Genomic DNA, 14,590 nt, shown 5'->3' with positions numbered 1-14,590 from the left:
TCAGTTGCCTCCTTGAGCAACGCAGACCACATGTGGTGAGAGAAAGCATCAGCCAAACACTCAGAACAGCACGCTCCCCCCAGGCTAGCTTCTGGCATCCCTTCAGAAACAGCCACATGAACCAGGGAAAAGGGACGCGTGGTTTCCCTTTCAGACGCGGGGTAGCTGGATGTCGACTCCTCGACCTTGCAAACCCTGCAATCAAGAAAGCTGTTACATGCCCTTAACTTGCACCCTTCAGAGAACTCAGGCTGCTTCAGCACACTGTCCCAGTGGCGACTTGCCAGCCTTTGGTACCACTGACACAAACATAAGTGGTGCACGGGCACATTGGTGCACTGAGCAAACATTCCATCAGTGCCACCACCTTCCTCTGTTCTTGCTTGAGGCCCCTCGACAGCAAACAGCCCGTCCTGGCTGCCTTCCATGCGTAGAAGCATCTTCTGGCCCCTGCAAGCAGAACAGGTGATAATCACAAAGCAAACAGCAAAAACATTGGACAGAAGGTTTGACATAAACAGATACACAGCCACGTCAGCAACCAAAGAAAACGCCAGTTCTGTCCCTTGGATCTGTCCCTTGACTGTTAGCAAAAAGTCAAGCCTTTTCTTGCCTCCAACAGTCAGTTCTCCAAACTGCTCTATAGGAGACTCGCAGTTCCTCACAAGTCCACCAGGAGGAACGACGACGACGACGGCAACCATCACACGCAGCCCACCAGGGTTGGCCTCTCTCAGCGTTGCCTCGGTGACTGCATCACAACAGTAGGGCTTATCTCGGCTCCGTCCTTCTCACTCAGTTGGGCACGTGACCTGATGGCTGTGAGAAACGGCCTTGCCCTTATCTTCAGCCATGCACGTCAACAAAAGACCAGGTGCAGGCGACGTGACAAAACACAGCTCCACAGTCAAAACTTTTTACACTGGCTTCAGACTTGGAAACAGCCCCTCCCTTTCTGGGAGCAAAGCCCACGGCGATCTGGCCCCCCTCCTGCTTTCCATGGCACTGTTGCTTCTCAACAGCCATAAGCCGAGCTGGGGGCGAGCTTTCCAAAACCACTTCAGCCAGTCCCTCAGCCCCGTGAAACTGGGCTAGGGTCTTCTTCCAGGCTTCACAAGCACTGGCCAGACCTTCCTCTTCACAGGCGTTGGCCAGAACATCAACGCTCTCAGGGAACAGCCCTCTGCATTGAAGCTGTGAGGCTGGAGGTGCTTGCAAACAAAAGCTTCCCTCCTCCTTGCTGGGAATGCTATGACTCCCTCCATCTTGCCCAGGGGTAGCGTACTCACGAACCTGTAGCTTCTCACCCGGCTCCACAGATGGGGGTTTCACCAGAGAGGGTACACTGCTTGGGCACACCTCAATCTGGGCTTTCCTGCTGCCTTCCAACCTCTGGCAGCAGGTTTTAGGCTCCTGAGCCATTCAGCAGACTGCTGAATGCTCCTGCTGGCAAAGCAAACTCCCTGGGTGCTCCATCACAGTCCAAACCAGGGAGGCACTTCTCAGCTTGGCACACACGTTCTGGATCCTTGGAACTGCTCCAGAATCAATCCAGAATGGGGAAAAGCTTGGATCCATAACCTGAAGAGTTTTTGATTGTTGGAAACACTTCAAACCAACCTTAGCACAACTGGAGCCCGGCACGCTTCCGCTGCGCGTACCTGCCTGAAGCGTTTTTCCTTGCTGCCGTCTCCTGTGCTATTCAGCAGAGTTTTCTTTTCTTATCTTCTCTCACGCAACGGGTTGTGTGCATGCCAGCATATTACAGACAACAGAGTCCGGCTTCTTTCTAATCTAGAAGCTTTATTTTACAAGGCATAAATCATTACATTCCGGGAGAGTCGCAAGCCATGTTGGTGGCTTCTCCCTTCTCTCCGTTCTCCGGACAACAGAAACAGAAAGTATCACATTACAAAGTACAACAGTACACAGAGCATCCGGTGACGCTCTTCCTCCTGTGGGTGGGACAACCTGGTTGAGCTTGTTAACTCTAAAAGCTCCAAACCTCTACAGTCCTCTGGGCAGCAGTGCTAAAAAAACATTACGGGACTGTTGCTAAAAGATGAGATTATGGGTGTAATTGAAGCAGTTGCAATGTGTGACATGAGGAGTATCTCATTGGGATGCTCAGCCACAAAAAGATATATTTTCATTAAAAAGTAATAAATAGAGTAATAAATATTCTGCAGAAATATACATGTCACATCAGACCTTTAAAAACGTTGTGTTAATCTTCTGATCTTGACAGAAACAATTCCCTTAAAATACTTAAAAATACTGAGGAGCTTCACTTTTGTGTTCTTTTGTTCTGGGCAGGAATTTTATTCATGCCTTAGGCTCAGACAACTTTTCAGATGTAGGGTATCAATGCAAAGGAGAATCATGTACTAGAATAAACAGCCTGGTGCAAAGGGAACAGGAATTTATTCTATCATAGTGCAGAGTGATCATCCTTCATAAACACTGTTGTCTATCCAAATAAATTGTGCAAAAAAGGATGCCTCAAGAATGCATTGTGCATAATACATCAGGGTGTGGGTGGGTGTTGGACGAATAATCCTATAATAACCCAAATCCTCTAACAGGTTGGATGTTACAAATGGTTAGTGAAACACAAGTTCTTGACCTTTGAAACACTTAACCATGAGTTAATGTCTGATGTGACTAGACTGTACTTTGCCCTATTAAGTTGTAACCTTACATGTACTTCTAAAACAGTACAGCCGATTCAGTACGGAATGAAAAAGTGAGGGAAACCATTGCGATTGTCACCTTGTGAAGAGGGCCTATAAAGATTGTACCCCTTTTTAATGTGATGTTTCCTGAGGATGTGTATTTTGGCAACAGCATAGCTTGTTTGGGAACTTGGAAGATTTTGGTTTTGTGTGAATTAATTTGGGGGGTAATTTTGAAGACACAAATGGTACGAAGGGGAAAGTCAAGCAGCACCTTCCCTTGTTGCTGTTCCTGCTGTCTTACAAGAAACTATACAACTGATCAACAAGTGTATTCTGAGCATCAGTTAATTGTTGTTAAATTAAACATACTGCCCGGATACTGCATTTGGGTGCTTGATGAAATTCTGAGAATCTCAATTTTCACAATTTGAAGGGTCAGTATGCTTACAACCCTTAAAGTAAGAAAAATACTGGGAGATCTGATAGTAACAAATGCTAAGGACATTTTGAAAACCGCGCTCTAGGAGAGTGGGAAAGAAGCAATAAATTGTCACTGAAGAAGGTAAATCTACCATCCTTTCTATTGCAGTTGTGCAAAAGTAGCCAGTTTAAATAAAACAGAGCAGCAGCATCTTATTTGGGAATTCTGTTTTATATAGGATACCCAATTTGCTGGAAACTACTGTGTTCATTTATTTGGAAAAGTTTGTCCATCAAGGTCCATAGCTTATTCCCAGAATGTGCTTTGTATCCCGCAGGCTTCTTAACCTGTAGTTTGTAAGGATTTGAATCTTGTCCTAAGGTGGCACTAACTTGACCTATATCTGTCTCTTCATAGGTGTTACATGCTTGCGAAAACCTGATAACATATTTCAGCTGAACCCCAGCCTAAGAGCATGCCATTAGGATATTCTTCTTTTACTACTTGGAACATGGGTGAAAAGGACGATGAGAAATATAGCCAAGCTGGTCAAATATTTGAAAACTTTGTCCAAGCCTCAACATGCAAAGGTACAATCCAGGCCTTTAATATCCTCACTCGTCAACTTGAACTAGATCCTTTGGACAACAGGAACTTCTATACAAAACTTAAATCAAAGGTGACCAGTTGGAAGGCCAAAGCCTTGTGGAACAAGCTAGATAAAAGAGCAAGCCATAAGGAATATAAGCGTGGGAAATCTTGTGTGAACACCAAGGTAAGATCATAGACTTTAATTCTGATGCTCTGTTTTCAAAGTTGGATCCTTGCTACTTCTGCATATCAATGCTGTGCTGTTCAAGTTGCAAATTGTGCCTGGTAGCCACAATTTGGAAGTGTGCAACTGTCACTGCATCTGTTAACTGTTTAATTACCTCTCCCCCCGTGGCGACCAGCATATAGTTCATGCTTTTTATGGTCTATTTTTGGATCACCTCCCTCATCTTTGTATGTTTTTGGAACTTTCATTGGCTTATCTCCCCTTGCAGGTAGTCTATCAGAAGTCCCCTTGGTTCACTCCACTGCCATTCATATGCATAGCCTGCCATAATCCACAGGTTGTGTGCATTTGTCTTTCATCATCGGATATATATATTCCTATATGTATGTTTCTAATTACGTTAATCTTTACAGTGGTGAAGCAAAATGCAACCACAAGAATGTGACGATTTAACACTTAAGTTTGTGATGAATTGAAATCTAATGTGCCTGTCTATAGTTGCCTCATCTATTCCTCTTTCGAAGAGGCTTATCTGCATATGTTACTTCATTCAAATCAAAGCCAGGAGAGGAAGGAGTGTGGGAAACACATCTGGTTGATAACCCACAGCATCCCTGCAGTTTCTGCTAGTTGGCCTAACAGGAAGTTGTCAGTGAGTTTATATCACAGCCTAAAGGAAGCATCTTATCAAAAGGCTGAGCCTCTGGGGGATTGGGTAGGCCTTTCAGTCTATTAAGGTTTGATATTTCATTCAGCATCCTTCTGTAATTTGCAGGACTTTGTTTATTATTGTATTTGTATAATATATGTCCTCGAGCTCTGAGCAGTGAATGTGAGATTGTCCCATTCCCGCCCCCCCCCGCCCCCCGTGGAATGGCTCTTCATGATACTAGGGGGCAGGGGTGGAGAATGAGAGCAGTGGACAGAATATGAATAAATGAAACAAGCACAATGTTGGCTAATATATTAGCTGTATCTGTCACTTAAACTAGCCCATAAATGGCCCAGATTTGTTTTTACTGCTTATCGGTGTAAGCAGCCTGAATATATGAAAATGCTTAATCTGGGGAATGCAAATGAAAACACTGGCTATGGACTGCAGGCTTACTGTGGCTATCTAGCAAGCATTCCTTGCTTATGATTCATAGTCTGCTGTGAAAATATATCTATGGCACATGAATGATAGGAAGCGCATCCAGACAAGAGCAACTCCCCAGTGATTACTTTGACGTCATGCTGTTTTTGGGAGGTTAAACGTACCAGCCTGTGAACTAGCACCTTAATAGATCCATCATGGTAAAATGACTTGCCAGCATAGGAGTAATTGCAGGGAAGCTGGTGGGCTTTCAGAAATGGGATGGAATATATTTGCATATTGAACAGGGAATGAGTCTCGCTGTGGGTTCAAGAGTCAGGGAACTGAACCCAGGCCAGTGACTCTGGTCCAATGTGGGAAAGCCCAGTTCAAATCCTTGCAGTGCCATGAAGATCAGTGTGGTCTTGTGCAAAGTCAAGTCTCAGTCTAGCCTACCTTTTGATACTTTATTATGATGCTAACCAATGTATGTTAAGCATCTTCCAAGTATTAAAATTAGGGCAATAAAATTTTACTACAAAAATTATGCTTCAGGCTTTGTGCTAGAGAGAAAACATAAAGAGAAGCTCCAAGGTGCATGTTTGTATCAACACAGAGGAAAAAGTAGAAATGGAAACAGCGCTCACTTGTATTAACTACTGAGGCTTTTTCCCTTGTATTGCAAGCCAAAGCAGCAATGATAGCTTTAAGTCTCACATCTGAAAAGTCTCTTGAAAACTGATAATTTATCAGACAAAATGTAAAGTTTTAGCTGTCTGTCCAAGCAATGCCAAAACCAGGAGTTTTCATGAACATAGAAAGCTGCCTTAAACTGAGTCATACCCCTTGGTCCTTCTAGACTAGGGGTCCCCAAACTGTTCTAGCTCATAGAAACATAGACTTGTAGAGTTGGAAAGGACCCCAAGGGTCATCTAGTCCACCCCCTGCAATGCAGAAATATGCAGGTGGCCCATATGGTGATCAGACCTGTGACATTGTCATTATCAGCACCACAGCTGAGCTAACTGCTCAGTATTGTCTACACTGACTTCCAGTGGTTTTCCAGGGTTTCAGAATGGGGACATTCCCAGCCCTACTTAGAATTGAAGCTGGGCTTTCTGCATCGAAGGCAAATGCTCTTTTCACTTACCAGTAGCTACAGCCTTACACTTTGTGGATGGTTTAGTTGCTAGCTTCCTGAAGGCTTCATAGTTTACTAACTTGACTATGGGTCATCACATTTGTGCAGTAGGCTTCCATTTGCCTAAAGAGACTTGCCCTTCCTCTCCTCTTCATGCAGCCTGCATGAGCCTGCTTAGCTTCAGCAAGTTGATGGCCTCATGTGTCTTCATATCATACCCAGGCCCATTACATTTCTTGATTCAGAAAGACTATGTATAGGGTACAGGGGAGGTAGGTACTATCTGAATGGTCCCACAGAGCACTTCAATTTTATCGTGGCTTTTATGAGATGATGCTTCATTCATATCCTGGACAGTGGGAACTGTGAATTAATAATGTCCTTTCTTTCACACTGCTCTGAGGTTGTCTTCCATCTGGTAAAAAATAAGTGTGTACTGTAGGAAGGGTATGTAGATTTCTTTCCAAACCAAACTAGGTGGCAAGCAGAGCTTACTCATGTCTGTCTGCTAGTACAATTAATTCTGTGCTGATCTCGTAGCATTTCTTCCATCCACCTGATTATTACTCAGGCCATTTTGTCATGCTGAACAATTAGAACTGCTGTGCTAGGGGAAAAGTAAGCTGTCCTCAGTTATTTCATTGTGTTAATTTTTCTTTAACATTATTTACTTTTCAATGAGGTTAGCTTAGGTGTAGTCTATAAAAGAAGAAGACTTTTTTTGATTATGTGATTCTGGTTGGAGCTGATATTTGCTGACAAAGGCTAGGCAGGCTGTTGTCCTGATTAGTGTTGGCAATTTCATTCCTTCTCCCTTTCAATAGTGATGGGGTGAGACAAGTAACAGGCATGCTGTGCTACTGAGGTAATTCCAGATGTCTGGAGTTGGTATGCTAGTTTTAACTTCTGCTGTGCTGTCTCAGGCCATTGTGATCTGTGACTGTATAGAGGTGACCCTTCAGTTCTGTGAAAATGACTAGGGCAAAGCCCTGGCTTAACTTCACAGGAAATGTGAAGGCGGGTGACTTTAAAAATAACAACAACATTGACGAACATGCTTTGCAGTGGAGTGGAAAAAGTCAACTCTGTTTGTCCAGGCCGAACATCATCCAGAATGATAAAGCAAAGTAAGATGTGAGAATAACAATGGCATTAGCTTGTTGCTTATATGAAAGACTGATGCTGTTGAACTAGTCCCAGAACACAGCTGTTAAATGCGATATATTATTTCTTGTTCCTTTTGGTTTCCTTGCTTTAATTTGCAACTTTTAAGAATCTTTGGTTATCGGTGTATAATTGGGAATTCATATAGGCATGCCTTTTATTTCTCTACCCAGGTAATATAAAAGTGTTGTCACATTTTTAAATACTGGTGTGACAGCACAGCCTGTCGTCTGCCTTTTGAGAGGGAAGAGAGCCAAGCAAACTAGATAACTTAACTTCCTACTTAACTTCACTCCTGCCACCAAGTGGATACCTTAATTTTTTCCTTTGGCTGCCTCCACTAAATATTCCTTTTATACTTTTGGATATAAGGTGCCATAACCCATTCCCTATATTGGCTAGAGTAGCATGGTGCTGAAGTGTGGCATGACTAACAAGGCTTCAATCCATATTTTCTTTATGCTTTTATTAAAGGATTTAGTAAAGCAGCAACCAGTTTTTGATAATATTATTTTAGGAAGAAATGTATTTCATTCAGCAGAAAATAAAGGGGGTTGGTACCTCAAGGGCGAAGTTGAAACCATCCACACTATATATTGCTGACAGCAAGCTATGAAGTGCTTAGTAAGGAGTAAAGCAAGATGTTTAGTGAAGCAACTCAAGCAACAGGAAGCATTGTATAGCATCAAGGGTTAATTTCGGGCAGGAGATGCCATGATGTTCAATAGTGGAACAGAATGTAATGGCCAGAGCCCAGTTATGTCACCCCTTGCCTGCAGAGCTGGCAGCCTCTCACCCTTTTTCGAACACCTTCCCTTGTGGTGTGTTCCCTTAGCATCCTCTCATCTCCCCTCTGCTTAGGAGTCCTCCAGGCAGCTGCTGTTTCTGTCCCTGGTCTCTAAGCTGCCCCCCCCCAAGAGAGGTGCCTCCCAGAGGCACCATTCACCTGTGGAGAATATAGCCAGGACTGCTGCAATAAACAGCTTTGCAAGCCATTGGGAGGCAGAGACGTGAGAGGGCATCAGAGGAGGGAGGGAAGGAAAGAGGGACAGAGGCCAGTATTGCCAATGGCACCCCTGACCATCATTCAAGGCACCCCAGGGTGCCACGACACACTGGTGCCACGAACCACTGTCCTAGCTAACTAGAGAATGACCTGTCTCAGCAATGCTTTGACTCAAGTTTGAGATACTTTCTTACAACCAAGTGAAAATATAAATTGAAGCATTTCTGGGCTTGGTAGGATAATGTCTTGGTAACTTTTTAGGTCATGATTCGAATCTAGCAGCACACTGTTAAAAAGAGACTTGTTTGAGCGATGTTGGTATGATTGGACTTTATAACTGAGATTATCTAAGCACACCTTTTGTTCTGTATCTCTATATTTTATTTTTTGGCAGTTGGTAGATAGAAAGGCTGTTAAGTCATTTGAACAAAAATGTTTACAGAAGGCCAAATCACACCACATTCATTTTTTGTGTTTAGATTGGCTTGTGGCTTAGTTTTCATGCATTAGGGTGTTTTTTTTAAAGGAGCTAGCTCTTGTTTTGACAAGTATCGGTGATGAAAGGATACATAGGAGACTCAATTTTCTGAAAATGGAGTGATGTATTAGACTCTTGGTACATATTGTTTTAAAGCATTAAATTAGGTTAAATTACATAAGTGAGAGCAGTTTTTCTGGCATTTGATTATTGCATAATGAGACCACTGCAGATCATGCATAGCACAGCTGCTTTGTAAGTATATAATTTATATCCTTCCAACTTTGATTCTGTGAGGCAGTTGGCTATGGTTTCATACAGTTCAGCTAGCCCTTTTCAGGTTTTTTTTTTAAATAGAATAAGTGGGATTGATTTTTGAACATCAAAACACCATCTACCAGGTGTTACATAAAAAACACATTCTTTCTAGAAGGGAGACACAGCAAGGTCAGGTGATGAATGAGAAGTCAATAGTGGAGATGGGACAGCAGTGTATCATGTGGGGAAAAACTTTGAGACTGGGGAGGGGGGTAAATGCAGTTTGTCTTGATTGTAATGAGTAAATGATGAGGGAAGTTTCTTGCTGGACCAAAGTTAAAATAGGGTTTAGAAAGTGTGGGTAGAACAAACTATAGTTCCTTGAGTCCACTGAAAATAAGTAACTGTGGTTTGTACGAATGTAAAAGCAGAAACTTTCTCTCCTAGCATAGAGTAAAACTCAGGTTCACTCATTATCATATATAAACCATGATTTAGATCTGAGTTGTGTTTCTTCCTATGGCAACATGTTGAAACCTCTTGTATGGTAAGTGTTTCCCCTCAAAAGAATGGACCACATTATATTTATGGAAGAAAGTGATTTTTCAAAAATAAATGTGCTTAGGAATCAGGTGGAGTTGTTTTGGATAGAAATAGAAAGTTAGAGAAGGGCTTCAGTGAAGCAGAGCTCTTACTTCTGTAAAAAGTCTACTAGTATTTAATGTTCCAAGTATGTTCTCCATCAGTCGCATCCATGGAATACAATATCAGTCAAGTATGAGAATTCACTGCACTTGATCTTAGCTCAAAGGCTGAAGAGTGATTCACTAGTGAAGCTATTATTGCTCTGTTCTGCTTAACCCTTTTGAAAGGCTTTTCCCTCTCTGTGCCCAGTCATTTTCTTGAAGGCAAAGGATGTTGTGAAAACTGGGATTTAAACCTGCCTGACCTGCCTCAGCATTTCTTTCTTTCTTAAAATATTTTATATTAAGGATTTTCTTGTTTTACAAAGGTAAATGCAATGTCTTTCTCGTATTTTTCCATGTAACATTTTTTACAAATCGGTTTCGTTTGTTGAGACATTGGGGGAAGGGGGGGAAGAGGTGGGTGGGATGGGGAGATGGGTGGTGTGGGGTGACAATGTTTCTATTTTACTTAGTATATGTAGGGTTTGGTGTCAGCGTTGTTTGTGCAGGTTCTCTGTTGTTCGCTTGTGCTCCTTTGGTGGTGAGAGAGGTCAGGGTTGGCGTAGGGTGTGATTGTTCATTTGTGGTTGGCTGTGGTGGTCTTTGGTTTCCTGTGCGAGTGGGGTTGGCGGGCGTTTTGGATCAGGTTAGCCATATTGATTTGTATGCTGTTGGTAGATTTTTGTCATTGTCTTTAGCCGGGACATATTGTTAGAGTAAATTGTGGAATTCTGAATTCCCGCCCCTGGTGGCTCAGATTATCACATTTGTTTCCTTGTGTGAGAGGATAATGTTTAAAATTCTGTGGGTGGGATTCACCTAATGAACCCTGTCAGCAGAAGCCCTTGTGGGGATTCCCCCCTCTCCTTCTCCCATTCACTTGCACCTCCTGAAATTGGCTGGGAGGGGGTTGTTGTTCAGGAGAACTCCCCCAGAATAGCATGCAAGGGGGTGTGTTGTTGGCCCTGGCAAACTGATACACTTGTGCAGATAGAACATTTGCAGTAGTGGGATGTTGAAATCCACCCAGTGCCCATGACATACCTGTACCTGCAAATGACAGTCATAAAGAGGTATGCCTGCTAGTGATTTTGGCCTAGTGCTGTAGTTGTTTGCATTTATCTCCAGGCAACAAGGTGGCAGTCCAGGCAGGAAAGGTTTCATAAAGTATCAAACAAGTTGCAAATGCGTGAAACATTGATTTCTTTTCAATAGGATTATCAGCGTAAATGATTTGTTGTCTGATACCCTAACTAGTATGCAAACACTGTTATATGTTGATGAATCTGGTTAGATTTGTTTTTGTTTAATTGTGTTTCAAAGAAAAATTGATGTGCAGCTGGTATTAGTAATATTTAAAAGTTTTTTAAAAATAGATTCTTGAATTATCTCTCATTTTATTAAGTAATTATACTGGATTTTAGTTCACTCATGATAATTCACAGTCTGCCACTGACTGGCTTAGGTTCTAAAATAGAAGCATCAGCTGAAGGAGCAGTAAGTGTTATGAATCTTTTGGAAGAGACTTTTGCCAAAAATTCTTCAATTTCTACATATAGGGTTAAAGTATGAAAAAGCTTTCTGGTAGGGCAGAGGTTAGAGACTTCTCACTGAAGTGTTGCTTAACTGCCTCCTTTCTAGTTGCTGTAGCAGCTGCTATTCATTGGAAACAAACTGGATTAATTCCATGGAAGTCTCTATTTATCCTGTGAAGTAATTGCCTTTTATTGTGATGGTACTGTGTACTTATGCTGGAAGTCTCTCCAGAAAGTGTTTGCCCAAATTTCGGTATTCTACCATCACGCAATAAAAGTTGTATCAAATGATGGCAACTTGTGAGAATGCAACGCTTTCGCTTCCATTCTCTGAAAACTCCACTAGAGCAAAAAGCCTTCTGTGGGTGAAGGGACACAATTGTGTGAAAGCTTAGAATAGAATGCTTCATTCTGGGTAGTGGTTTCTAAATTAACAGCAAAATACAGGGTTTTCCCCAAGGGAAATAAAAAGGAGGTTCAGAAATGCAAATGTTAATTAGAAAAAATATTAAACAACATAGTTTCAAACTTACCTTTGAAGTCTATGAGGGTTAGAAACCTGTATTTCAAAATGAAGGATGAGATTTTCAGGATGCTGAGCTTTGTACTGAACATCAAATTATGGATTTATATGAAATTGGAATATTCAAATACCTGCAGGGGAGTAGGCGACTATCATGTCTAGACCACTCTGGATGGCAAATGGGTAACAGCTTCCATTCAGACCCAGCTCCTCTTCTCTTGAGGTGCAGCCTCTGACGTGCTTGACATCTGTAGTTCTTTCCTATAAAGAGGGCCAATGCAGAGAAATAATGCCTGATCTTCTCTCTCATCCTCTGCACCCTCTAAATCTCTGGAGGGAAGACTTGAGGGAGGAGGATCCATGGTGATGACAGCTTTTGCAGGCCATCTCTCATCTCCCAGCATCCCTCGGGAATCATATAATGGGTTTTGAACACCATATATGCAAAAAGCCCTATAGGAGCTAATTTGTTTGCCTATTTGGAAAAAAAGCTCAATGACTTTTCACTTTGGCAAACCTAGTATCATAGGAAATTGACAATTAGGGGTTTTCATAGAGTAAGTATTGGGGGGATTATCTGAGCGATTATCGAGTGAAGATTATAAGTGGGTAGAAATAGTTAGGGCTTGTGAGTACTAAGTTCAGATGAAATCAGGAAGTGAATTCTGTTTCTTTTTGTTTTCCCTGACTTCAAATCAAAAATTAGATCCTCTGTTTTTGCCTTACTTTTACTAACCCGCATTAAGAAATACATTGAATTGAAATGAATTACTTATTTTATTTTGGATTATTTCTAATCTTACTCAAATAATATCAAAGTGTTGAACAATATACCTTAAAATACACAAGAAAAACACCAGTATGTCATTTACAACCGCATCAGAGAAAGAAACTACCGTAAATAGCTGAATGCATAGCAGTCACTACAAATGAGTAACAAATCGGATTCCGTATTGCCTCTTCAGTATTTGTGTATTACCTTTGTTGTGCTCAGCAAACATGTAGGTGGGGGAAGCGGTGGGGATGAGTATGCCAACTCTTCCCCGAAATGTTATCTTTTCTGTCACCTCACGGTCCAACTCATGAAAGGTGACCTTCTGAAGCAGGGAGCCTTCTGTACATGTGAAATCTAAGCATTTTAGAACCCTGCTTTTCCAGAATCCTGAAATGGGGGTAGGGAGTCTTCTCAAGTCTTCCCATGCCACACAGTTGTCCTCAGTGAGTTGAAGGATGATGGAAACAATGATGAACATAGAGTAGAGAAGTGCAGAGCTGGGTTGTTTGCTCCCACTGCCCCCTTCATGTAGTTGCTGATCCACACATGGCAACACTTGAACTGGACTTGTGTCTAGTTGTGATTAACATGTAGACCAGAGATGGAAACCTAGTGCCCTCCAGCTGGCTTGGGTGTGCCAGTAGCATAAATATAACCATAATTTAAAAGCCAGCAGGTAGTTTTCAAAGCCATTTTTGAAATGCCTTTCTCTTCTCTGAATTCCAACCCAGCAAGCAGAAGTGAGAGAACTGGTGGGAGGCAAACTCTTCAGCCAGAAGCGCTGAAGCCAAAATTCATTCCCACCCCAAGCAGTTGGTCGAGGCCACTAGGAACCAGAAGGCTGCATGCACAGATCCTAGGAATGGTGCTGGAGGGGACCCTTTGTCCAGCTGCTCTGCTTTTTGCGGGTTGCTTTAGCATTTTATCTCTACCCTACCCACTACTTGTGAGTGGACTCAGCTGGGAATAAAAGAGGAACTCTGGCATTTTTAGCCTAGTCCAGAACTTCCTAAAAAGCACAGTTCAGTGGTTGCATTTATTTCTTTATGTAACCTGAGTTCTAAGTAGCTTGGCTTCCTTCCTCCTTTCCCAATTCTTGTTCTGTCCTTTTCATAATTTAATATAGGTAAAAGTCTAAACACTAATGAATTCAGTGTTGTCAAGAGCCCTGCTGCTTTGTCTCCAGAATATTTAAATATCAGTGGTACATTGCCATGTGTAAACTGTGCTTCAATAGGAGATCTTCACAAATAAATCAAAGAGCAAATACATTTGAAGCAAAGATAAATATGTTGCTAGATGGTAACCCCAGATTATGGCTTTAAAAGGTTTGCTGCCTGAAGTGCTTTGGAGCAAATAGGTGGGGCTTTCCCTCTTGTCTGGAGGGATGAAGACATTATTCACTGGAAGGCCAATGTTTGAATGAGTCGCTTTTGGTAACTGCCATTGTTTATATACATAGATCTTTGTTTGCTTGGGGATGAAACCATTTATGGTGTGCATTTGTTGAGTACAACAAAATACTGTGTACCACTGTTAAGCTGCAAATGCATTAACTCGGAGTTCTCATGTTAATCAGAAAGCGTTTACTGCAAAAACTTACTAAACTCCTGCCGACTGTCCTGCTTTTCCCAGTCTTGATAGCATCCTGGACTCAGTCTTGTCCATCCATATAGTTGAGCCATTTGCTACCTTTTCTTATGATAGAAGCTCACGCCCTTGCTCTGAAAAGGAGAGCCTAGAAAGTTCTCTAGAATCAAGCCAAGCCTCAGAACTGCTTTGCATTTTAATTATTTGTGTAAGATTCCTTACCCTGCCCTTCTCCTTAAGGTCCCAAGGAAGGTTACAAGAGAAGAATCATCCTTAAATGGACTAGTAGTTAACCAGTGTAAGAATATTTTAACCCTTTGTCTTGTTTTTATTTGTTTGGGACATTTATATCCCACATTTCTTTCATCATGGAACTCAGTGGAAGGGCTGAGTCCAAGAATACAACTCTGAATTGACAGACCAATTTCAGATTAAGTTTGTTTTGGACTGAATATATGAGAAGATTTCTCAAAATCATCTCC

General features: G+C 42.0%; 1 protein-coding gene across 8 annotated transcripts in view; it reads left to right on the top strand.

The window, feature by feature from the left end:
* MICAL2 (microtubule associated monooxygenase, calponin and LIM domain containing 2) overlaps window positions 1-14,590 on the top strand; it is an 87,074-nt gene that overhangs the window by 29,485 nt on the left and 42,999 nt on the right. For all 8 annotated transcript variants that reach the window (XM_033152364.1, XM_033152385.1, XM_033152355.1 and 5 more), the window contains exon 2: window positions 3,517-3,874. In XM_033152364.1, the coding sequence (XP_033008255.1) occupies window positions 3,575-3,874 (300 nt within the window). In that variant the 5' untranslated portion in view covers window positions 3,517-3,574. The remainder of the gene's footprint in view (window positions 1-3,516; window positions 3,875-14,590) is intronic.

Source organism: Lacerta agilis, chromosome 1, assembly GCF_009819535.1.
Source record: "Lacerta agilis isolate rLacAgi1 chromosome 1, rLacAgi1.pri, whole genome shotgun sequence".
In the NCBI taxonomy this organism is placed as follows: Eukaryota; Metazoa; Chordata; class Lepidosauria; order Squamata; family Lacertidae; genus Lacerta; species Lacerta agilis.
The sequence above is the reverse complement of the archived record's forward strand: the minus strand, read 5'-3'. Positions and strand labels throughout refer to the sequence as shown.